The following is a 26,961-nucleotide window of genomic DNA, read 5'->3' on the forward strand; positions in this document are numbered from 1 at the left end:
TCGTACCACTAGATGCCTTCTACAGCCAAGTAAGAATGGTCAACGACGAGAGGCAAGGGGCGCTCACACGTGAAGTGATTCCCCTATGGCATAAATAAAACTGAAACCATAGAGTAAACTACTATGCGCAAAAGCCGTCCTCACTTTGAAACCGAACCTAATCGTAGCCATGCGGATTGCTTTCACGTAACTTCAGGTTTAACCACAAACTAACCACAGCTAATTTTTGATTAGTGAATTGTAATATTTCTTAGCTGTACAAAAAGTAGGGACAGCGATCGATTGTACTGTTTGCCACCTTGCAGGCGATTGGTTCTGCAGGAGATGTAGCCCCTTATTGTACGTGCTTATTTTTTTTTTTTGAGCTCTACAAAAATAGTGACCACGATCATTTATATTGTTTGCTACCTTGCAGCCAATTGGTTCTGGAGGAGACGTGGCCTCTTACTGTACGGGCGTTTTTTTTTTTTTTTTTTTTTTTTTTCGTTGGGAAGTGAGGCGAAGGGAAGCTTTAGCGTTTGCCGGAAGACCAAGCCTAGACGGGAAGGAATTATTGAGCATTATGCCAGAAAAACTAGAGCAGGTGCCGTTGGGGCGTGTGCAGTCTTCCCAGAATGTTGCCTCCCGTGCGCGTCAGCGTTTCTGAGGTTTTTATTTTCCTTTTCCTCGTGAGAACCGTCGGCATGATTTTTAACCGTGACAGCGTTAAAGGATCTGTTTTCCACAAACCACACACAGTGTTCCCGATGTCAGTGTTGTCTGCACAGTGAGCAAGAAATCGGTGTGATATCTCCGATAGCTGGTAGTTCTCCTGAGATACGGCAGGGAGTGACTTGGTCTTGGTGTTATGTGGCGTCATGAGAGAAAGTGGCATCGCTGATTTGGCAGGAGCTGATAACTATGGTGTTTCAGTTCAGATGGTGAGACGGGAATCGAACACAAGGTATGAAAACTCGCTACAGTGCTCTAATCTACAAATGTGAGCAAATAGAAGAGCAACTCATGGGGTAAGTGATTGGGTAGGTAGAAACGTACGCGAATGAGGGTGCTCAAGCGGAGGTACTGTTTATGTGAGCGTCAGTGTTGTTGCCTTATGCCCTTAAAGGCGAAGCCTGAGTGTCCACTAAATTTCGCTTCATTTTTCGCAGCGCCGGATGGTGCCGGCAGTGTCTGAACCCTCTCTCGTGACTGGCAGTGTCCAGTATTGGCTAGACAGCTGCCGACCAGCTTTCCGCAAGCAGCACGCGGTCACACTTTTGCGCGCTCACGACATACAGCCGCTCCACTTTTTTTTTTTTTTTTAGGTGATAGCTTTTTAAGGCGCGTTTTGCGTAAGCCGCAGCTTGACCTTCAACCGCGTGCATCGGCATGCTTGAAGTCCGCTTCTTCTCACGTGGGGTGCGAGGAGCGGGCGGCACTCCATTCCTCTTCTTATGCTGCTTCGCCTATTCTAGATTGCATACCTGCTTCTTCTCCACACAACTGGCAAATTTCATCCGTACCGGTGCATATCGACGATCTGGGCCGAGCGCTGCTCGTTGCGTCATCACTAAGCTATGCGCCTCACTGCGCATGCGCTGTGCTCTTCGGCTGCTGCGCCGCAGCGAGGAATATAAGCCGTGGAGCAGCCGTTCGCTTGCGAAGGCGTATATATACGCTGAAAATGGCGACGAGTTTTGGGGTGCTATGCCATGGATTAGGCAACAACGCTTAGTGCGCACTCGCTACGCTCGCTTACAAGCCGAATATACCCATCCTGCCGACATCAGTCGCCGTGAAGAAACGTCACGTAAAAAAAGTGAAGTTGAGAGAGCTAAACGAGCAAAGGAAATTTCCCAAGAGCGAGAAGAGAGACTTGCAAAGCGACGACGCACGGCGGCGAAGTTGCGACAAGATCACGAACAGTGAAACGATTCGGTCTCATTCGCGACCAACTACTGCTTTCGCTTTGTATGTACTGACTTAGCTGAGTTAAGCCACTGCCAATTTTCATTACAAATGCCACACAAAAAAGATAAATCTTACACGGTGGCCGTAGGCTGTAAGTGCGTTGTGAATCGCACTATGTAGATTATTGACGATATAACTGGGACATCCGAAGCCAAACGTATCGTCTCCAGCCAGAAAACTCAAGTGACCTAAGCAAAGTCCGCGGACTAGCAGCGCTGCAAGCAGATAAAAAGGAGGATTAACAATCTTGCCTAAGGGAAGCTCACAAAGGCTGTGCTATAAGTGAAAATAAATTTAAGCTGATATTATTCATTTTAAGACGTTTAAAAACAAGTGGTTGTGAAAGCGCTTATAGAGTGTTGTATAGAAAATGCAGGGAAACAACGTAGACAGGGTGGAAGAGAACGCCCACTAAGTATTTTTCACTTCTAAAACGCGTTAACCGTCACCGCTCTAGAGTGCATATGTGTTGACAAGTGGATGTAACCACAACGCGCGGCAGAGTATTTGCAGCATCAGATGACTTGCCTAGATTCAAACGATTCGCTTCGCGTCAGATGTTAGAATATTGGGAAGTAGTAAATTCACGTCCCTCATTACATGGACTCATCAATGGTCCTCGAGCAGAAATAGCTCAAGCATCCATGTCCCCTGCAAACCGCAACAGCATTGGTCGCAGGCTTTTCTACGTGAGCATTTGATTCGGCAGAAAATTTAAAACACCATGAAAAATAACTAAAATTAAGGAACACAATAAAAAGACAGCTATAGGGATACCGTTGTTGCTTGTGTAGTATTTCGTCTTCCCCATTTATTTGGGCTGCTATAAATTGATTGGCGAACGATGCACATATCCGCACCGAAACTTTGGCTATCTTGCAATCTGGAAGGAACGTTGCAGGCTCGTGGCGATCTTGAGCGCATGGTCTGAGTACGGCGGTGGACATAAAAAAAAATTACTAGGGTTCAACGCTACTGAACCAAATATTGAGCGAAAGCATTAGCTGCGGGTGACCGAGCGTTCTCCTTTTTTTCTTCTTCCTCTGCCCCCATATAAAGCCCCGCTTTAGCCAACCCATATGAACGTGCCTTAGTGGTCTATAGGGGTAGCGTGAACGCCAGGGTCCCAGTAGGCTGATTCCGACATAACCGTTCCATTTGAAACGAGAGACCCAAGTTGGCAGCTCCTGCCAGCCCGTGTGTCACATGGAGTGTGACGTCACAGCGTCACGTGGGTAAGACGTAACTGCGGTCGGGTCACGCGAAGGCTTGAAAGTGCAACTAGTATTGCTTTCGCAATAAAATGCGATTATTTTATTTTTTTTTGTGCCACATATAACATATATACGACACCTCTAACACACTGTACACTATGTTGCAGAGTCAGAGCAGCGGGGCATGATTACGCATACAAACATTTACCAACTGCAGCAACGCTTCTCCAAGGTACGTACTTTCCACCATGATACCGTAATGGCCGACGGCGTAGGCTCTGATTCGAGTAGATATTGCAGTTGCCGCCCGCTCACTCGCCTCATTAGCCGTGAATTGTAATGCTTGAAAAAAAAAAAGAAAACTGCTGCGTATTCCCGCATCGTCACTACAGTTTTGTGTACTATTCCTGCGTATCGCGTGAAAAAGGTGCAGATGTTGAGTTTAACCCGAAGACCGTTGGTCGTCGCATGGCTGATTCTATCGCAAAAGGGACAGGAATGAAACAAGTCTGTCTGTTTCGCGGTCGACCATAAAAGAACGAATGAAGACGCCCGGCCTGTACTCGCATGACACTTGGTCATGTGACACACAGCTTGGTTTGTGCCTTACCTATGTCATTTCTCAAGTGCTTTCTTTATCACACAGTGCACTCGTATGAAATATTCAGATCATATAGACCGACTGCGGCCGTAGGCGTCGGCATGCTAAGAGGGCACAGTGGGCGAACTGAAATGTGCCTGTGCCAGTGAACAAGTGTAACTAAAGCAAGTTAGCTAAGAAGGAAGTTTGATGCAATGTGTATGCGAAATGCTCGACAGTGTGGTCTGTCAAGCACCGAAATAAATCGAAAGCCGGACCATAAAACGCATCGCCTGCCATAAAAAACGAAGAAACCGAAATGTGTCAGCAAACCTCTTCTCATTTATTTTGTATCTGTAATGTGCTTCCCTAGGCTATTAAGGAAAAGAAATATTTTAGTAGAGGAGCAGTATTCCTCCGGTGCTCAAATGTAGATGATTCAATAAACCGCGTTCACCTAGGTATTTCCACCACCTTCTACCGCTTTTTGGCGCATTTAGTAATTTATAACCAAATCAACTACCAGTGTCAATATAGCGGCAGCGCATTCGCCTTTTTCCAGTGTTCCCATTACACGACTGTCTAGTGCTGTGCGCTGATCCATGCTACAAGTACCCTCGTCGCGTGTCGGTGCATATCACGTCGTGGTTACAGTGTAAAGGTTAAATAATAATAAAGTGTTACAGGAAATCATGATCCGCTACCGTGATTGGCCACCTCACGTTCCGCTGTGCAGGCCCAGATCGCCTTGCAGGCTGCAGATGGCGTCACATGCTGGACGGTCGCATGCAGGCCAGCCGAGTATAGGGAACAATTAAAGCGTGAGCGCTAGTAGCACGCGGGACCGCGTCGTGATATGCTATAACTCCTAATTATAGCGTACGCTTTACGCTGTATTCGTCTAATATCCGCTCTACATGCACATATGTGTGTTCATTTGCCTCCTATGGATTAGAGCAGAGCGCAGTCGAAAAGGCGATTATACTCCTATGATAAAAACTCTGCGCGACAGATCTAATCGAGTTTGGCGGGAGACGCCGCCCTATATCGAACGCCATCCGCTAGTGTTATCTTTAGGTAGTATCAGCTTTCAAGCAGTTCAAGTGCGACCAAGCTGTGACGACAGCGCAGGGATCCATCTTCTTATTTCCTACGTTTTATATTCACCCTTATATGCTGTAAATAGAGAGTTTAACGGCATACTAAGTGATAACGAATGGTACAGGCTGCTCTGAATTGCCTTAGGCAGGGCCTAGAACATTCTAGAGCGGTAGAGGAATGAACAGCAGCTTTGAAATGTTGAATGACTGAAGCTAACAGCTAATTAGCTAATGACTGAAGCTAATTACTGTAATGTAACAAATGCTGTTATTGTTTAACATTACCAAATAATGCAAGAAATTCTAAAGAAGCCACCCTCGGGAAACACAAAGCACGAGCTGCTTGTCTCGCATTCCTAATACTTAGCTAAGTCCTAATCAGTGCACAATCAGATCATCGTAAATATCCCTGCGTGCAAAAGGAGAACAGAGAAAGCACGTCAATTTGTTCCAGCGGTATTCTGCGAATATTCAGCTGTTGTGCGCTATAATTCACTGCTATTCGTCATTGAAGAACATGCGTTTGAACCCAGCGTCGTGGTACAGTCTTTGTCAAAAGTGTAGAGCCCGGAGGGTCTGCTTTTGAGCCGCGTAGCGGCGCTGATTTAGCGTTAGTGGAGGTTCTTCCCATTAGAGAGGGTACGACAAAAAATCTTACCATCAAGAGATTCGGAACACTGTATACGCATTGCAAGCCGCATGAAGCGGCTCAGAAGCAGACCCCCTGGGCTCTACACTTTTGACAAAGACTGTACCTATTTATGGCTATCGTGGTACATGGCTCGTCTGAGTCGTCCAGTTACGTACGCGTGCAGCAGCCCGTCGTTTGCGAAGAACTTGCCCTTCCGGCTTATGTGGTACAGCTTGAGCGGCAGCGCGCCCACGTGACGTGGCGTTCGCCCTTCCTCTCGGTACAGCGTCCGGATGTCGTCGGCGCTGAAGAGGCGCACCAGTACACGGCGGCCGGGAAGCTGCTCGGCCGCGATGGGGCCCATCCGCCGGTGGATGTCCCACGCCGCCTGGCTCGAGTCACGGACGTCGTAGCGACCTGCGTGCCATGTCGGCGTTCGTCAGTCTGTCCCCATGCACGTCTGGTAAAGGGACATCGACAAACGCGCTTTGCGCGAGCAAGGAGTGTTGCGTTGGCGTATTAACCTCTCATACGAGGCCCTGCACCATACACCATAGTATTTCCAAACGATTGATGGATAGGTAAAGGATATACAGGCTGTGTGGGGAAAGTAATGCAATTATTTTATTTTTCTTTCGGGCGCTGCTGTCATTCTACCGCGCTCAGATTGGTTGAGGGGAGGGGGGGGGGGGGCTTCAACCTTTAATCACTGCTTAATGCAGTCTATGCCAAGCTCTGCGAGCGTCAGAATAGCTGTTTTCGTCGACCTACTGATACTGCCCTGGTTACGACGTGCGATGGCATCCGATGTGATCAAGTTCTGTGATAAACTAGGTAAGTCTCGCTAACACTTACCAAATTATTCCACAATGTTACTGGAATGCTGCTTTGTCATATTCTTAAGGTTTAGGGTGGAAGGCTGGCCGAGAAAAGGTAGATAATAATTTCCGCTCTAGAGCAAAAGTGATGAAAATGTGTCTCGTGTTCGCGCTTGTTTGAACATCGACTGTCCAACGAGTGTGCTGTTGATAGCAGCGGCTCTCACTGTTCCAAAAAATCCCCGTGCACGACATTGTAAGGGTAATAGAAGGCCTTGCACAGGGCGCTACGCCGTGAACAGTCATAGGAATGTTCGGCGATCAGTCGTGTCAGCACACGCGCGAGCGTCGGAGCGAGCGTTGTCGTCGTGGTCTTTTCTGACCGTCAGGCGTTGAACATGGTTGTCGTCCTCTTTCTTCAGCATCAGGGGCAGAATATTTCAAAGCCGAATAATTGTCTTACATAAGCGACAATTGAAACATGCGGCCATTGTGCGCCATGCTTGACCCTAAATTCCTGACTGACGACCACGAGAACAACCGAGTGGTTACCGTGAGCTGACTTTTTGGAACGCTTGCAAAGTGAACCTTATTTTTTGAACAGTGTCATTACTGCTGGAGAAACTCGACTATTTGAGTGGGACCCTGAGACAAGGCGCCAAATTTCCTAATGGCAAACCATATAGTCCCCTCGCCCCAAGAGTGCAAGAATGAGTCAGTGGCAAGTGAAAATAATGCAAATGGTGTGCTTCAGTTTGATGTCAACAGTGTACTTCACAAAACTAAAGCCAATCAATCATCTCTATCTACCACTTGGAGGTGCTCGAGAGATTGGGCGAAACAGTTCTCCGAAAGGAAATCGCCAACATCTGGAAGTTGCACAACGACAACACTCCCAGCCACACTTTTCTCCTCCTATAAAGACGTTTCTGGTCAAGCGCAAGTTGGCGACATTGCCCCAGGCCCTCTTTAGGCCTGCTCCGCCAGACTTCTCCCGGTTTCCTAGAATCAAGAGCGAACTTAAAGGAGTTCGGTTTGGCAACATCAGAGCAATCCGAACCGCCTGACAAAGAATTTAAGCGAGGTTCCTGACGACGCCTTCCAGGATGCGTACAGGGTCTAGCAGACTAGTTGGCAACAATGTGTAATTTAGTAAGTTGTAATGTGTAACAGTAACTTCCCGCAGCCAGAAAATGTTGCTGACGGGTTGATTTATGCCCGAATGTTGTGAATTACACGGAGCATTGACTGCGCGATGTTATAATTCAAGTAATGTTCTCAGCTGAACTCATATCAATTTCGCCTACAAATTGAAATTTCCAAAATTGATCCTGCAAAGGTAGAATCACAGCAGGGTCCTAAATGGGAATTGGCAAATCCTCAAATATTACTAATATATGTTTTCCGTGTATTACTGCAGACCGTGGTGAGGTAAAGGAAAATGCAGAAAGTTCCAACAGAAAACATGACAGTTTCAATTTTTCATTTATTATTTCATCAAATACATACACAACCTGGTGGATATTCAGTTAGAGTCCCAGAACTCCAGTTGGAATGATGAGAAGTGCTCTTATTATTAATAATTCGATAAATCAATGCAAGTTATTAGCAGTGAGTCTGGAGCAGACCTTATACAACAGAGAAAACAGAAGGTATGATTTCAAGTCTTCGGGAGTGGAAGTAATGCACTAAAAAAAGTACAATATAATACACTAACGTTATTGGTTTGGTTTGCGGGGTTTAACGTCCCAAAGCGACTCAGGCTATGAGAGACACCGTAGTGGAGGACTCCAGAAATTTCGACGACCTGGTGTTCTTTAAAGTGCACTGATATCGCACAGCACACGGACGCCACTCCGTTTCGCCTCCCTCGAAACGCAGCCGCCGAGGCCGAAATTCGATTCCGCTTCCTTGAGCACAGTAGTCGAGCGCCGTAAACACTGCGCCACCCCGGCGGCGCTACATTAAAGTTATTGACAAGATGTTTTAATGCACCTTTAAACCCTTGGTAGTAAATATTATTTTAATATTTTAATAATTGTAGTACAAGCAAATGAAAACGCATTGTAATTAGGTCTAATATGTGGAAGTAGGAACGTAGCTGCAGATTAGCGCGTAGTGTGGGTAATGTTAACAATTGCTGAATTACTACTGACGGACAACTGGTCATATTTCTCAAGAATTTAAACATTAAACAGGTAACACGGGGATGAAATCTGTGATCGAAGGGTAGAATATGCAGTAGTAGATATGCAAAATGAACAGATTGTCGTTTATTCAAAAATAATATAATACGCAGAGCAGCGTTCTGCGCAACCGTTAATGGATAAAGCGTAGTTCTATGTGTTAAACCATATGCCAGGAAGTGAATAAACGATATGTGAATGAACAGATGAGTTAAAGATTGTCACTAATGTTTTCGAGAAATGCCGTAACCTGTACAGTACCGGTAAATTTCTATAATTTTTTGAGCATACTTGCTGCAGATGTTAGTGCCATATTAAATGGTCGTTAATGGTTTCTTGATTCGCTAACATTTTCCAGACAGGTGGTGTTTATTAAAAGGCTCTGTTATAGAGACGCGTGTTTTTTGCACAAAGGAGATTATGCAATTGCTTTTAGATGAGTTTGGTCTTAGTTTTTAGCACTAACCACAAAGAAATTTTCGCCAAAATTTTTTTAGCAGTTCTGTCTAGCACAGTTTCATTTTCAGATGCTGTGGATGTGTTAGTGACATCGGCGTGTAGTGTACAATGCCGCGAAGGGGATCATGGTAGGTCAGTAATATGTGTCATGAATAGAAACCGGTATAATACTGATCATTGAGGGACTCCAATATTAGTGTTTATTAGTTCTGATGGTTTGCTGTTGACGACACATTCGAGGTCGGTTTGTCAAGAAACTCTTAACTTAGCGGGACACCTAGTACAGTATATCTTTCTAGTTTATCAAGCAGTAACATGTGATATAATGAACCGAAAACTTTGTTTAGATCAGTGAATGTGCCCGTGGTGAGAAGCCTTTTTTTCTATATTTTGACGGAATGTTTCGTGACGTTTACGTAACAAAAAGGTTTCAGTCAATCTTCCTTCTACGTACCCATAGTGAGCGTACAATAAATTATTCTCCAGGAATAAAGCCTTCACACGTTTTAAAAGAGCCCTTTTTATAACCCTAGATATAAAATAGATATAGGACGGGAATTCTCCATACTTTCAGTTTGTCTCTTTTCTTAGATATCAGTGTATTTTGGATATTTTTAGTGCAGAAGGGAATTCACCTCACTGGAAGCAAACATCTGTTATATGACACAAGGGCGGTGATACATGACTAAGAATTGCCTTGAGAATTTTAGTGAAAATATCATCGTGACAACAGTTGTTTTTTAGTGATAATATACACCGCCAACTACACTGATGTTGCTAAGAAGCAAGGAAGATGCATTACTCTTGATTTCTGATTGTTACTATAATTAGAAATGGTCTCAGAAGAAGGGAGGTTGGAGAAGCGTCGATTAAATTCGTTGGCTAATAACATTTCATTGATTATAATGTCTTTATCTGTACACGGTCGTCCACTTCTACCTTGAACACCGCTCTGCGTGGCCAGTGCTCCGCGGAGCGCCTCTCGCGGGTGCCTGGGGAACGAGCGCGCAAGCGCAGTGACAGCTGTAGGTGGGGCCTCCGCTGCGTCGTCTGCTTAAAGGCCCCCGTACGGTCGTTTTTAGAGGCGCTGCGCTCGTCCGCCTTCCGCCAGCTGGCGGACGCGTTCGGCACGGGAGGCGCATAGGGTGCTATACGGTCACTTTTGGGCATCTTTTGGGTGGCGGATTTCTCCAGCGCTCTGATTGGCGCGCCCGGCGCGCGCTGCTTCGAACGTCGAAACGCTGCATATCACGGCTGCGGCGCTGGTTTGGGGAAACTTTTCCTCTTCACGGTGGCTCTCGATCGTCGGCTATCAAATTAATTTGCACCTAGCTGTAGAGTTATTGAGCCCCCGCATTACAGCAGAAACAGTATGAACTGACCATTAGTAGAGCGATTAAGTCGCCGGCGATGCAATCATCCAGCAACAGCGTAGACGCACGCATATGCCCCAACGGCACCTGCTTTCGCCGTCTACTTGGTGTGTTTAGGTTAGTATGAGGAGAAGACGGCACGAATTTTTTAAGTACTCCCGAACGTATACATTGAAAGGTAAAATGTATATATTCATACCTCCCCTGCCTGTGTTCGCGCGTTCACTTCGGTATAGCACTCGCGGCAAAGATGCAGGAGCTGGCAATTTAATGTTTTCATCCGAAATTACAGCCTAAACACATTTTACAACACGCCTGTTTTACTGTGAGAAAATAGACTGCAAAGCATAAACAAACATGCACATCATTTGTAACATGTACAGAAGCACTGTTTTCCGTGCGGTTCTCCCCGGTGGTAGCAATTTCCTAGTGGCGTACATTTCGCCACGTAATCCTCATTTCTGGCTGCAACATACAGCTGTGGTGTTGCATATGAGATGCATTTGCACGCAGAAAATGTGTCGAGGTTCATGACAGTAACAAATCTTTAAAACTGCATGGAATTATTTGTTATGGTATCCATATCATAGCAAATGATTCAAACCGTGCATTTTCAAATTATCTCTAAAATTCAATGTGTTTACTTCTTCAAACACATTTAAAATCTGCTCAACTAGTTTATTTGTATTCAGTTTGGTTTTCAGCACTACTCATATTTGATTCAGCAGCAAGACTATGCTATTCATAATCAGTTTGGTTGGCAAAACTACAATTCGCATGCCCCCCAGTAAGTAATACTAGTTTCTCCATCTCTGTGCTGCCTATATTAATAAGTGCCTTCATGTCAAGTGCAGCATACACTTCCTTTTCTTGACCTATGCCATTTGGTCTTCCTAGGCTTCATGTGTGTGCACTGCTTTTGTCATTTCAGACACAGAAAGTAGCAAATGAAATCTGGCGATTGAGTGTTAACATGCAACACAGCTCAAGCTACTCAGCTGCGGCATGTACTGAAAAGAATTGTTACCAATTGAGACAGCCTTTACCAGTCAAATTTCAAGTGAAATATTTGTACAGTTAGTGCTGAGCACAAATAAACAAGAATTATGGCACAATTGTGCTGCTGCTGAGGAAGAGTCCATAAAGTTTTCGAAACATTGCATGATATGAAATGACTATTCTAAGTACAAATATGTATATATTGGATGTTTTGTGTGGAATGAGTGTTTTATTCGTCTGTTGTAGTTTTATTTCACTGTTTTTCATACTTAAAAACAATTCAGCTAACAGTAAGCACTGAAAAGTCGCGTCACTGCACGACAGAGTAATAGTGCATGGCCGGAGCGGTCAGTTGGGATCAAGAAATACTTAGCGCCCACTGCCTTGCATCAGCTAAGGGTCCCCACTTGTAGAGAAAAACTGTCTAGGGGCTAATTGTAAAACAGTGACCAAGTGTAATGGCATGTCACTTAGTTGCCAGGACAGCATGCAGACTTGATGGAATTTTGACTTGTCTGTGAACATGAAATACTATACTTCTATGACTAGTGTACTTACCTACCCGAGTCCTTTTCTTTGTTTACATAACTATCCTGCAAGCCCATACATCAAGTTCATCGTGGAGTGAATACACATTTCCTCATACAATTCAAAGAACAGAAACCAATTGTAGTGGCATGTAAACACAGTGCAGTTCTCCAAAAGAGTGACGACAAAACTGCACCTTGTGATATCGAATAAAATATCCCCTCTGAGAATTCAATACTCTTCTGAGAAAGAAAACTGTGCTTGGAACTCTGAACTGTCAAAAAAAAAAAGAAAAATGGAAGAAATTGAGTGTGTGTGGATGTTAGGAGTCCTTGCCACGGGAGGCTAAATGCCTTGCAAACCCAGATGTTTTATACTTGGTGGCTCGCGTAACAAGTAACGAATGCTAAGACAGAGAGGCAAGGAAAGCAGCACTGAACTGCAAGATGTTTACTAGGTCAATATTATAATTGCATATAGTGAGAAAGCTGCTGGATAATCTTGTCAATCCAAGAAAAATGCTTTTATTGACTGTTTACAATCACCTGGCCTGTTTGAGACTGATTAAAAAAATGCTGGCTATGCCCACCATCGAACCGTTTGAAATTATGGTTGCATTTTGTATACTTACTTATTTGCTTAATCAACTGAAACTGGCAGTGTTTTTTTTCCTCAATGCTACCTATGCTTAAAAACCCATCTAATGTAGCTTTGTGTTTTGGATTGCTCATCTCACTGAATTTTGTGTATTTAGAGGCACATATGGAGGCTTCTGGGTCATTTTACAATATCACCAAGCAGCAGGTGTACCGTAAAAAACACATTTCATGCTTTGGTCAACCGCTGCAGGATCCTTCGTCAGGGAGTCTGTCTCTACAAAAGCATTGAATGTAAATGTATGGACCAGTGAGGCTTTACATACCTACCAGAGAATGCATGCATATGTAATAGTCATTCGCAACTCATCCATATGTGCCATTTAGTAACTCAAACAGCATCTGCCTTGCAATGGAAACATGCCACTAGGATGCTACATGTGCTGACCATTTCATGCTTGTAGTACTTGCTGTAATGCTAGTTGGTTCACACTGACCATTTGAGCGGCGCAAGGACATGATCACAGGAAAAGAAGATGGAAAGAAAGAGCGCCTTTCAATCCCTCTTCTTTTCCAGTGATCGTGTTCTTGTGCCGTTTTATTGATCATGTTATGCTGGGTTACTATTTCTTGAATGCATAACGGCGCCCTCGCTTCACTGCCACTGGAAGGTTCCAGTCTGTGCCTGGTTCAATAGCCCTTAGTTTAGATCGCCCCACCAGATTCTGCTCGCCTGAAGAGCTCATGCTGCATGATGCGTCATCCTGTCCCATGTTAGATGCGTGTAGGTTTCTATATGCATTCCTGATTTTATTTTTTTTGTCTGTGTTTCAATGTTACTTTTTAGATGTTTCCAGGATCATGCACAAATTCCTGTGAAGCTTTGTGGATGCGTTCCTACATGCGCTGTAGTGTGTTCATTTCCTTCTCTGCCATTGTCATTTCCCTTCATTCACTCTCCAGGCCTTTGGGCTGCGTCGAATAACATTGGCCAGCGCTACTGCTTCATGTGCGCTTTGTTTTTATGCTTTTTGTTTCCACTTTGTTCCCCTTAAAGCTGGATAGAAACTAGTCCATGCAGTTTCACACTTGGGAGATCCTGTCTGCTTTAATGCGTAGTCCCCAAGTAGATGAGAAGGGGGGGGGTACTGTTGTAATGCAGCAGTGATACACAGTGGTATACACAAAATATAATAGTGATGATTGCACCTTGTAGACTAGCAGACAATGCTGTTTTGCCTTTGAGCAGTGTGGATGACTATATTGCTGGGTTCTTTTCTATCACAAATTGGTTGGTTGGTTGGTTTGTGGGGTTTAACGTCCGAAAGCAACTCAGGCTATGAGAGACGCCGTAGTGGAAGACTCCGGAAATTTTGACCACCTGGGGTTCTTTAACGTGCACTGACATCGCACAGCACACAGGCGCCTTGCTTTTCGCCTCCACCGAAAAGCTGCCGCAGAGGCCGGGATTCGATCCCGCGTCATTGGGAACAGTAGTCGAGCGCCGTAACCACTGCGCCGCCCCGACAAATTGAATAAATAGATAAGTTGGCAAAGCACTACTCTTGCTCATTCATTACAATTGTATTTTCTTCAAGCATGCAGCCTTGTACTGTAGTCTCACTTCTTCACACTTGTGCAGTGTTGCATGTGGAGACAGGCTCTGTGGAATTTTCCATACAAAGGGGTCCTTGCAATGGGTGTATACAGTGACAGCTTCATTTAGGGGGACATTATAAAAATAGCCACTGAGCTCAACAGGGAAAGAGAAGTACATTGCTCTGAGAGGACACATAACATGCTGTAAGGTGCTGTGTTTCAGAGTCGTGAAGCGCACTAAGCTTTCGGTCAGTCCGAGATTGCTAATTAGGTACATGCTGATGCAACTGCATAAATTTTCACTTGACAACCATATCTGTGGAGTACTTAGAAGCACTCCAGTGATTTTAGGTGTGTGTAACATGGCTTTTTTGAGATTTCAAGCTGTTTGTGTTGCCTGATAGTAATGCTGCACTGCTCTGGTTGAAGCCGTGAACATGAACCATGAACAAAAAATGAATGTTGCCTGTCTGTAGCAGCAAACTTAAGCTGTTATATGCATATCCCCAGTTGTAGCATCTCGCATCTGTTACCAGTATAGTGGTCTTTGAAGCCAGAAAATAAATGTTTATCCTCCCCATTCTGGTTCTCCTCAACATTTGGTTTTTTGCCAAGTAATTTCCATTTTCTTGCTGCACTAAGCAGTAGCATTTAACATTCTCAAGAAGCATCACTTTATGCAGCTCAAGGCAATGCAAGGTAATGTGGTTGTGCGACGGGATTCTATCCGAATTATCATGCTGTAGAGGGTTGACACTATCGAACCTTTACGGTTTAGTCTCAAGGAAACTTGTTTGAAAATTCATCTTGCTCAGTTGCAGCTTGTTATTTGAATTCGTCTTCCCCTCAGTGTGATCAAGGGCCTTGCCCTGGTAAAAGTGTGCAAGTACCTGTATATTGTTGTATCATTGCAACTGGAAGAATGTTTAGCCAAGTTGAAAATTCCTTTCAGATTTACATTTTTTTTTATTCTGCATCATAATATTGCCCAATTCATTATAGTCTTATAATGGGCCTTACCATCTTTCTTAGCCATTAATTTGGTGGCATCTTGCTCTGTTGAGCTAAGGATAGAACGACAGAAGTTGATGACACGGCATGTGCTCTATTGGGACATGAATCTCTCTTGTTTTTGGCTCAGCCCCAAACCCTCGGTACCCATCATAGATATGTACCCTTTTCAGAGAGACAAGAAAATTAACAGATTTGTCGGCACACCATCATGATACCCAGCACCCACAATATAACGATTAATCAGAACAAGACGCGGCACAGACAAGACAGGCTTGCTATAATCTAGCTATAATTGCAAGAATTATACTTCATGAAGAATCAAGCCACTGAGTGGTGCCGATGCTTCTGTAGTCACATCAGAAAGCAGACAGTGGAGATCATTTCATTGATACAAAATAGTTTCCAGAAAGGTCACATCGCACCCAAGGCTGTTTTCAGGCACAGTACACACGAGCCACAATTAATATTTATGATGGACACGTTGCAGGGAAAAAGCCGTGCATACATGGTCACTACAGGGGGAGGAACAAATGCGACTACCTGCACAGATCGAACTTTATTTCAGCATTCAGAATGCAAGATATGTGTAGTGAGCTTTTCAAACGAATCAAATACTTGTAGGCAATTTCAACCACGAAATAATTAAGAAGTAAAAATTAAAAAAAAAATGAATCAATGAGAGCAGGAAATCTGCAGCAAATAATAGGTGCATGTTATTGCCATTATGAAAAGCATTTTTTTTTTGCCTGTTCATAAGACAATGAGGAAAATGTATATTGCAAAACAATGCCGCTGGTCAGCTGTTCACAGGATTTCACGTGACGTCTGAAGTGCTTATATGTGCAAACTGCCTGTCTTGAGAGTACAAAAGCTTAAGAGATGCTATTTTCTGTATATACCTTTGGTTTTTCATTGTAATGCACTTGAAAGAACTGTGGTAGCAACCCATTTCTTAGAAAACTCAGTCTGAAATTACATGCTTTCTTATACCTCTGCGACGCGAACACTTGTGATCTTCATTGAGGTTTTCAGGAAGCATTGAAGTATCCGGTGCTGCACGGCCGTTTTGAATGACAACTGAGAAGCTTCTTTCGTGTGCGTTAGGTGACATCGAGGGTGGCAACGTCCGCTCTCGGATGTGCTTCAAAACTCAAGAGCGCTCAGAAACAGCTTCGATCCAAGCTGGCTCGGGCACGATTGCACGAGTTGAATGCAGATCGAGTTCAATGAGGATCGAAAGTGTTTGTGTGACCGTGTTACATACCTTCTACTCATTAATTTCTGCTATGAATATCCCTAAAATATTTGCTCCTTGAGTCATACTTGAGAGTACCAGAATTCATCACTCTACTCTCATGAAGAGTTAGTGCATGCAGCTTAAGGCATGCCAGATGTAAACATTTGCCTTGTGCCATGTATTTGCACCCCAAGGTTCACACTATGCTCTGTGAGCCACATGATAAAGCTGAATCCATGGAGCTCTATACACTTTCGTACAAGTGGTTTTCTACTGAGATCTTGCTTGCAGGTACTCTCACTCTTTATTATTATGGCTCACAGTGCGAGTTTTTTTTTTTTATGAGAATATCATGAGGACTGTCCTGCACAATGTGCAGAAAACTTCCATCCTTCTAACCTTATACTGCTCCAATGGGGAAACTGAATAACACATAAGATGGCATTTCATTTCAGATTGTGTCTGTACTTTTCTTCCTGTACCATATAACACTGCCCAATCTATTACACTTGTCCTAAAAAATCTTACACACCTTCTTAGCTTTCTTAGCCATTTCTACGGTAATCGTTCCATTCACACAACAAGCATACGTTGTTTTTTTTTTTGTTTTTTTTTTATCAGCACTAAAACTTTGTTACAAGCCCGCCGTGGTTGTGTGCCCACAACTCATACCTATATATAAAGAGGCCAAGAACACTAACAACAATGCCGTCCGCGCACGGTAGTAATGAGAGCATTCGGAGTACAACGATTAATCCCAATAAACACATCTGTCAAGACATCACACGAAGCAACGATAACAAGCAACCATCGCAAACATACTGCACAAAGCATCAAGCAGCAGATTGGTGCCGGCTTCCCGACGCTTCTCCGTGCAGCCAAAATCGTTTCGCGCACGTAAAACACAGTTTTCAGAAAGGGCACTTCACACCCACGGCAGTTCTACATACACGAAACACGATTGATATCAGTTATCGGCACGTAACACGAACATCGTATGCTCGCGATCGCTGCACGCAGACGAATGAATGCGACTAGCACAGCTCAAAATTCATATCAACATTCGGAAAACAAAGCGTGCGCAGTGAGCTTTTCACTCGTCGTATGCAGGCGATTTCACCAACTTGGCAAAACAGCAGTCGTTCCGAACGTATCACTTTCGCTACACTCCCACTAACTGTCGCTGCTATGAAACTGTATACGCGCACAGGGAATTAATTCACTGCGGGGAGCTGCTTCTTGATGCTGTCCGTGAAAATCCTGCAGCAATCACAAACGGCTCCAAATAAACACGTCGAGGCACCGCAACTGTGTAGCAGTAGTACATCTTCCGTAGGTTTGTCGGCCACTCGTCAACTCGGTGCAGGCCAACTCAACTGGGGGAACTGTCACTCGATGCTTGTGCACATGGCACGGCAAACTTCCAAGTCGCTTTGAATAATCGTAATAAACGAGCAATAGCGACATGAAGTCTATGTTTCATCGACAGGCACCGTCCGCCTAGGCCTTGTTTCGCCTACGCTCGGTCGGCGGCCATCTTTGAAAAAGTAGGAGGAGCTTGCGATGCGCCTCCAGAACGCATGCGACAAAAGTTGAAGTTGACGAACTCTGTGCGGCAGCCGGGCGGAGGACGCATGCCTCCGTCCGCCCCATTGTTAGGACCTGGCGGATGCGTCCTCGAGCGGACGGGCGCAGCGCCCAAATAGTGACCGTACAGCGGCCTTAAGCGGCGGCTCCGCCAAGGCGCGCCTTGGCGGAGCCGCCGCTTAAGCAGACGACGCAGCGGAGGCCCCACCTACAGCTGTCACTGCGCTTGCGCGCTCGTTCCCCAGGCACCCGCGAGAGGCGCTCCGCGGAGCGCTGGCCACGCAGAGCGGTGTTCAAGGTAGAAGTGGACGACCGTGTACATAGTGCCGGTATCGTTTTTTGTGGGCGTCATTGTTCAGACCGTGATTCGAATCCCAGTGCCGCGAAATTCTCCACCGGAATAAAAAAAAAAAGAATCCGCGTGTCGATGGAATTGCATGAACAGGTTTGGGGTGCGACCTGATGCTGGTGAACACCTTCGGCATCGAACTCACTCACCAGAACAGGAATTGGCCACTCTGGTGCAGTAATTGGCCACAACCTTCCATGATTAGTCCTACAGAACACAGGCCCTCAGTCACCAGCGGCTGCGGTGCAACTGACCACAGCGGCGGTCAGACCTGCGACGCAGCGGGGGGTGCAAATAATCTCTGGCTCCACTGGACAGGCCGCCATTGGAAACTGACCCTGGCAACGCTTAACGCTGGAACTATAGCTAGTGAAGTTAGTTTAGCAGTGCTGTTAGAGGAACTAGAGGGCTTGAAATGGGATGTGATAAGGGCTTAGAGGTTAGGAGGCCGAATGAGGCATATACTGTACTGAAGCATGGAGATGTACTGTGTTATCGAGGTTTACCGGAGAGGCCAGAACTAGGGGTAGGTTTCATTGTCAATAAGTATATAGCGGGTAATATAGATGAATTCTATACTATTATTGAGCGGGTGGCAGGCCTCGTAATTAAGATTAATAAGCCGTATAATCTGAACGTTGTACAGGCCTATGCACCTACATGTAGTTATGATGACCAGGCAGTTGAAAACTTCTATGAAGATGTAGAATTGGCAATGCGGAAAGGTAGGACGCAGTATACTGCACTAATGGGCGACTTCAATGCCAAGGTAGGAAAAAAGCAGGCAGGAGACTAGGCAGTAGGTGACTATGGAATTGGCTTTAGGAATAACAGGGGGGAGTTACTAGTTGACTTTGCAGAGCGAAATAACTTGAGAATCATGAACACCTTCTTCAGCAAACGGATGAACCGGAAGTGGACATGGAAAAGCCCTAACAGGGAGACTAAAAATGAAATTGGCTTTTTAATGTGTTCTAACCCCACCATTGTGCAGGACGTAGAGGTAATCGGGAATGTGCGATGCAGTCACCACATGATGATAAGGTCTCGAATTAGTCTAAATCTGAAAAGGGAACGAAACAGATTAGTAAGAAAGAAGTTCATCAACGAATTAGCGGTGAGGGGGAGGGCAAAAAAGTTCAGGATCTCGCTACAGAATAGATATTTAGCTCTAATCGAGGATGACGACATTAGCCTAGAAGCAAGGAACAATAATTTCAGAGATATTATTTTTGAGGGCGCTGTAGAAGAAGGCGTAGAGGATAGTTAGAGAGGATGCCGGTAAGCTGGCTAAGAAGACGAAGGATTTGATTAAGAAACGCCAAAGTATGAAAGTTTCCAATCCAACAGACCAGATAGAATTGGCAAATATATCAAAACTAATCAATAAGCGCACAGTGGTCGATATAAGGAAGTATAGAAAGGAGAAAATGTAACATGCTGTAAAGAGCGGGGGAAGCCTTTAAGCGATGAAGAAGAACTTGGGCATAGGCAACCATCAGATGTATGCGATAAGAGACAAGGCGGGCAATGTTCGAATAGGGACAAGATGGTCAAAGTAGCATAGGAGGTTTACATTGACCTCTACAGTAGGCAAATAAGTCAATACAATAATAAGATTCATCATCATCATCATGATTATACCCACTGCAGGGCGAAGGCCTCTACCATATTTCTCCAATTAACCCTGTTCTGTGCTAGCAGCATCCACTTGACCCCTGCGAACTTCATCCACCCAACTAACTTTCTGCCGCCCTCTGCTACGCTTTCCTTCACTTGGAATTCAGTTTGTTATCCTAAGCGACCATCGGTTATTCTCTCTTCGCACTACATGTCCTTCCCTACCCATGCCCATTTCTTCTTGATTTCCATTAGAATGTCAGTGACTTGAGTTATTTCTCTGACCCACTCTGCACGTTTCCTATTTTTTAATGTTACCCCTAGCATTTTTCTTTCCATAGCCCTCTGCGTTCTCCTCAACTTAAGAAGAACCCTCTTGGTTCGCCTCCACGTTTCAGCCCCATAGGTGAGTACAGGTAAGATGCAACCGTTGTATACTTTCCTCTTGAGCGATACCGGTAAGCTGCTAGTCATAATCTACGAGTGCTTGCCAAATGCGCTCCATCCCAATCTTATTCTTCTTGTTATTTCCTTTTCAGGGTCCGGATCTGCGGTTACTACCTGTCCTAAGTAGACATATTCGCCTACTACTTCCAGTGCTTCGCTACATAATGTAAACTGCTGTTCCTTCCCGAGGCTTTTGAACATTACCTTAGTCTTCTGCATATTGATTTTCAAGCCTACATTTCCACTTTTCCTGTTTAGGTCACCAATCATTATTTGCAGTTCATCTCCTAATTTACTTAGCAAGACAATGTCATCAGCAAATCGCAGATTACTGAGGTATTATCCATCTAAATCCCTAACTGCTCCCATTTCAAGTCTCTGAATACTTCCTCTAAGCAAGCTGTGAAAAGTATTATGGAGATCCTGTCTCCTTTCCTAACACCTTTCCGTAGGGGAATTTTGTCACTTTCGTTATGAAGAGCTATAGTTACTGTGCAGCCACTATATATATCTGCCAGCACCTTCGCGTACGGCTCGTCTACCCCCTGATTTCGCAATGCCTGCATCACCGCCGAGGTTTCAGCAAAGTCAAAGGCTTTTTCAGACACTCCGCCAGTGACGAAGGACGAAGTTAAGAAAGCATTAGAAACTATGAAAAAGGGGAAAGCAGCTGGAGAGGATCAGGTAACTATACATTTGTTGAAGGACGGCGGGGATATCTTGCTAGAAAAACTGGTCACCATGTATACGCAGTGCTTGGTGTCGTCGACTGTACCGTAACCATGGAAGAACGCAAACATTATCTTAATTGATAAGAATGAGGACGCTAAGGACTTGAAAAATTACAGACCATTCAGCTTACTGACTGTTACGAAAGTATTTACTAAACTAATCGCTAATAGAATCAGGATAACTTTGTACTGCAACCAAGCAAACGATCAAGCAGGTTTTTGGAAAGGATACTCTACTATCGATCATATCCATACCATCAACTACGTGACAGAAAAATGCTCGGAATATAACCAGCCTTTATACATATTAAGAAAAAGCATTTGACTTTAGAAACCTTGGCGGTCATACAGGCATTGCGAAATCAGGGTGTTGACGCGCCGTACGGGGAAGTGCTGGAAGATATATATATGGGACACACACACAGCAACCAAAGTTCTGCATAAAGAAAGTAACAAAATTCCTACAAGGAAAGGTGTTAGGCAAGGAGACACAATCTCCCCAGTACTATTCACAGCTTGTTTAGAGGAAGTATTTAGAGACTTGGAATGGGAGCAGTTAGGGATAAGGGTAGATGGAGAATACCTCAGTAATCTGCGATTTGCTGATGACATTGCCTTGCTAAGCAACTCGGGGGATGAACTGCAAATAATGATTGGTGACCTAAACAGGAAAAGTGGAAATGTAGGCTTGAAAATCAATATGCAGAAGACTAAGGTAATGTTCAAAAGCCTCGGGAAGGAACAGCAGTTTACATTAGGCAGCGAAGCACTGGAAGTAGTAGGCGAATATGTCTACTTAGGACAGGTAGTAACCGCAGATCCGGACCCTGAAAAGGAAATAACAAGAAGAATAAGATTGGGATGGAGCGCATTTGGCAAGCACTCGCAGATTATGACTAGCAGCTTACCGGTATCGCTCAAGAGGAAAGTATACAACAGTTGCATCTTGCCTGTACTCACCTATGGGGCTGAAACGTGGAGGCTAACCAAGAGAGTTCTACTTAAGTTGAGGACAACCCAGAGGGCTATGGAACGAAAAATGGTAGGGGTAACATTAAGAGATAGAAAGCGTGCAGAGTGGGTCAGAGAAATAACTCAAGTTAATGACATTCTAGTGGAAATTAAGAAGAAGAAGAAATGGACATGAGCAGGACATGTAGTGCAAAGAGAGGATAACCGATGGTCGCTTAGGGTAACAAACTGGATTCCAGGGGAAGGAAAGCGTAGCAGGGGGCGGCAGAAAATTAATTGGGCAGATGAGGTTAAGAATTTCGCAGGGATCAAGTGGATGCAGCTAGCACTGGACCGGTTTAGTTGGAAGAATATAGGAAAGGCCTTCGCCCTGCAGTGGGTATAGTCCAGATGATGATGATTGTTTAGAGCCGGCCCGTTGAATTTCCACGCTGCATCCCTGCTATCCGCGGCTTGTGTTACTTTTGATTCAAAATAATTTTCGGGGTATGTTCTTGTTCGGTTTATAATGCTGCAACAAAGAATTATTATGAGGCTGCTCTAAGTTTTTAAACATATTGTTCTTGTGCAAGATAGACTTTAAAAGACCGTGGGTATCTATGGCTTTTTATTAGTTCCTTTTTGATATTCCTCTTTGAGTTGTACCAGATTTAATATGTTGTAGCAAGATATCTACCGATTATATGAATTTGCTATCGACTTAATTAAGATTATAAATATCCTCTTAGGGCTCGGGTAATAAGAATTACAGAATGAAATTAGTGTCGTGGAAATACGGAGATGTTCATCTTATATCTGAGTTGTGGCCCTGACGTTGGTGCAAGAGAAAAAACAACCACGTCATCTGAGATGTCACATGATGTCGTTTCGTTTGTGAATTTCTAGCTTGGGTGACTAGTAATGATATATGATCGAATTATCTGTTTGTAGTTGCTCAATTAGCCACTGAATGCCGTGGTTTGTCAGTACTTCAACATGCATGCATAGCTGCTCGAGTCACAGTTTAGTGTATCGGTGTCAAAGTCGCCCATTAAACATAGACGAATATCATACGTAAGATCAGCGCTTAACAACACGTCAAGTTCATTGATAAAGTTATCTTTCTTATTTTGTGGTGATTAGTAGATTACCCCTACTACAACTTCGATTCTTTTTATGTGGCATCACACTTTTAAGGATGTTTGCTTTGGTTGGTAGGGTTTAACGTCCCAAAGCGACTCAGGCTATGAGAGGCGCCGTAGTGGAGGACTCTTGAAATCTCGACCATCTGGGGTTCTTTGAGGTGCACAGACATCGCACAGCACACTGGCGCTTTGCTTGTCGTGTGCAGAGAAAAGCGGCCGCCGAGGCCGGGATTCGATCCCGCAGCTTTTGGAGCAGCAGTCGAGCGTCTTAACCACTGCACCACTGCTGTGGGGCACATTTAAGGATGTAGGATTCGGTACAATTTCAATATATAAGGAGTCCCATTATTCACCAGGTATTTTTATATCAAAGCGCACTTTGTACACTATGCAGTTGCTAATGTAAAAAGCTGCACCTCCGTGCTGACCAGACAAAAATGATTGTTTACAGCTGCTGGTATTGAAGAACTCCTTCGTCTCTGTGCCTACGATTACTTTCATGCGGCGTCGCATTACCAACAAGCCTACACCTCCGTTACGTATTGAGTGCGTGACAATATATATATATATATATATATATATATATATATATATATATATATATATATATATATATATATATATATATATATATATGAAGGAAAGAAGCCAACAGTCGGCGAGGCCAAGGAAAGAGTAGGGGATGTTACTTTATGTCATTTTTTTCTTTTTTTTTTATTGTTTACTTGGATAATCAAAGAAATTAATAATGTAATCTTGTTTAGGGGAAGATAATTAAACACAAAGTAGCAGAAAAAAAACGTGCCGATTGTGGGAACCGAACCCACGACCTCCGAATATCGCGTCTGGTGCTCTTCCAACTGAGCTACATCGGCCGCTGTCCCCCTGCCACTTGCTTGGGTATTTATGTTGTCTCTATACGAACCTTGAGAGTGTTCACCATATATACATATATATATATATATATATATATATATATATATATATATATATATATATATATATATATATATATATATATATATATATATATATATATATATATATATATGAAGGAAAGAAGCCAACAGTCGGCGAGGCCAAGGCCAAGGAAAGAGTAGGGGATGTTACTTTATGTCCTTTTTTTTCTTTTTTTTATTGTTTACTTAGATAATCAAAGAAATTAATAATGTAATCTTGTTTAGGGGAAGATAATTAAACACAAAGTAGCAGAAAAAAAAACGTGCCGATTGTGGGAACCGAACCCACGACCTCCGAATATCGCGTCTGGTGCTCTTCCAACTGAGCTACATCGGCCGCTGTCCCCCTGCCACTTGCTTCGGTATTTATGTTGTCTCTATACGAACCTTGATAGTGTTCACCATATATATATATATATACATATATATATATATATATATATATATATATATATATATATATATATATATATATATATATATATATATATATATATATATATATATATATATATATATATATCATAATCAGCCTGACTATACCCACTGCAGGACAAAGGCCTCTCCCATATTTCTCCAGTTAACCCGGTTCTGTGCTAGCTGCATCCACTTGACCCCTGCGAACTTCTTAACCTCATCCGCCCACCTAATTTTCTGCCGCCCCCTGCTACGCTTTCCTTCCCTTGGAATCCAGTTTGTTACCCTAAGCGACCATCGGTTATCCTCTCTTCGCACTACATGTCCTGCTCATGTCCATTTCATCTTCTTAATTTCCATTAGAATGTCGGTAACTTGAGTTATTTCTCTGAACCACTCTGCACGCTTCCAATCTCTTAATGTCACCCCCACCATTTTTCGTTCCATAGCCCTCTGGGTTGTCCTCAACTTAAGTAGAACTCTCTTGGTTAGCCTCCACGTTTCAGCCCCATAGGTGAGTACAGGTAAGATGCAACCGTTGTATACTTTCCTCTTGAGCGATACCGGTAAGCTGCTAGTCATAATCTACGAGTGCTTGCTAAATGCGCTCCATCCCAATCTTATTCTTCTTGTTATTTCCTTTTCATGGTCCGGATCTGCGGTTACTACCTGTCCTAAGTAGACATATTCGCCTACTACTTCCAGTACTTCGCTACCTAATGTAAACTGCTGTTCCTTCCCGAGGCTGTTGAACATTACCTTAGTCTTCTGCATATTGATTTTCAAGCCTACCTTTCTACTTTTCCTGTCTAAGTCATCAATAATTATTTGAAGTTCATCCCCCGAGTTGCTTAGCAATGGCAATGTCATCAGCAAATTGCAGATTACTGAGGTATTCTCCATCTACCCTTATCCCCAACTGCTCCCATTCCAAGTCTCTGAATACTTCCTCTAAGCAAGCTGTGAATAGTACTGGGGAGATTGTGTCTCGTTTCCTAACACCCTTCTTTATGGAAATTTTGTTACTTTCTTTATGCAGAACTATGCTTGCTGTGCAGCCACTATATATCTTCCAGCACTTTCACGTACGGCTCGTCTACCCCCTGATTTTGCAATGCCTGCATCACCGCCGAGGTTTCAACTGAGTCAAATGCTTTTTTGTAATCAATGAATGCTATGTATAAGGGCTGGTTATATTCCGAGCATTTTTCTATCACCTGATTGATGGTATGGATATCATCGTTATAGTAGAGTAACGTTTCTGAAACCCTGCTTGATCCTTTGCTTGATTGCAGTCTAAGGTTGTCCTGATTCTATTAGCGATTACCTTAGTAAATACCTTATACGAACAGACAGTAAGCTGATTGGTCTGTAATTTTTAAGGCCCTTAGAGTCCCCTTTCTTACGAATGAGGATAATGTTTGTATTCTCCCATGGTTCCGGTACCGTCGATGACACCAGGCACTGGGTATACAGGGTGGTCAGTTTTTCTAGCACGATATCCCCCCCGTCCTTCAGCAAATCTGTAGTTATCTGACCCTCTCCAGCTGATTTCCCCCTTTTCATAGTTTCTAGTGCTTTCTTGGCCTAGTGCTTTCTTGACCGCCGAGGTTTCGACTGAGTCAAACGCTTTTTTGTAATCAATGAATGCTATGTATAAGGGCTGGTTATATTCCGAGCATTTTTCTATCACCTGATTGATGGTATGGATATCATCGTTATAGTAGAGTAACGTTTCTGAAACCCTGCTTGATCCTTTGCTTGATTGCAGTCTAAGGTTGTCCTGATTCTATTAGCGATTACCTTAGTAAATACCTTATACGAACAGACAGTAAGCTGATTGGTCTGTAATTTTTAAGGCCCTTAGAGTCCCCTTTCTTATGAATGAGGATAATGTTTGTATTCTCCCATGGTTCCGGTACCGTCGATGACACCAGGCACTGCGTATACAGGGTGGTCAGTTTTTCTAGCACGATATCCCCCCCGTCCTTCAGCAAATCTGTAGTTATCTGACCCTCTCCAGCTGATTTCCCCCTTTTCATAGTTTCTAGTGCTTTCTTGACCTCGTCCTTCATAACCGGTGGAACGTCTGACTGTTTTTCTCTACCGCCAATCTCATTACGGTCCTGACTACTTTAGCTACTGTCGAGATCTCTATAGAACTCCTCGGTTACTTTGATTATCTTGTCCACATTCGTGATGACGTTGCCCGCTTTGTCCCTTATCGCATACATCTGGTTTTTGCCTATGCCCAATTTCTTCTTTACCGCTTTAAGGCTTCTCCTGTTCTTCACAGCATGCTCAATTTTCTCCATGTTGTATTTCCTTATATCGGCCACCTTGCGCTTATTGATTAGCTTTGATATCTCGGCCAATTCGATCTGGTCTGTTGAATTGGAAGCTTTCATACTCTGGCGTTTCTTAATCAAATCTTTCGTCTTAGACAGCTTACCGGTATCCTCTCTAACTAT

General features: G+C 43.8%; 1 protein-coding gene across 2 annotated transcripts in view; it reads right to left on the minus strand.

Annotated features, from left to right (window-relative positions):
- The window catches only part of LOC146174606 (putative cytochrome P450 301a1, mitochondrial), a 70,889-nt gene that overhangs the window by 25,627 nt on the left and 18,301 nt on the right, over positions 1-26,961 (minus strand). For both annotated transcript variants that reach the window (XM_084583769.1, XM_084583768.1), the window contains exon 2: positions 5,652-5,892. In XM_084583769.1, the coding sequence (XP_084439895.1) occupies positions 5,652-5,892 (241 nt within the window). The remainder of the gene's footprint in view (positions 1-5,651; positions 5,893-26,961) is intronic.

This window comes from Amblyomma maculatum, chromosome 11 (assembly GCF_055883805.1).
Source record: "Amblyomma maculatum isolate TAMU_Amacu chromosome 11, ASM5588380v1, whole genome shotgun sequence".
NCBI lineage: Eukaryota > Metazoa > Arthropoda > Arachnida > Ixodida > Ixodidae > Amblyomma > Amblyomma maculatum.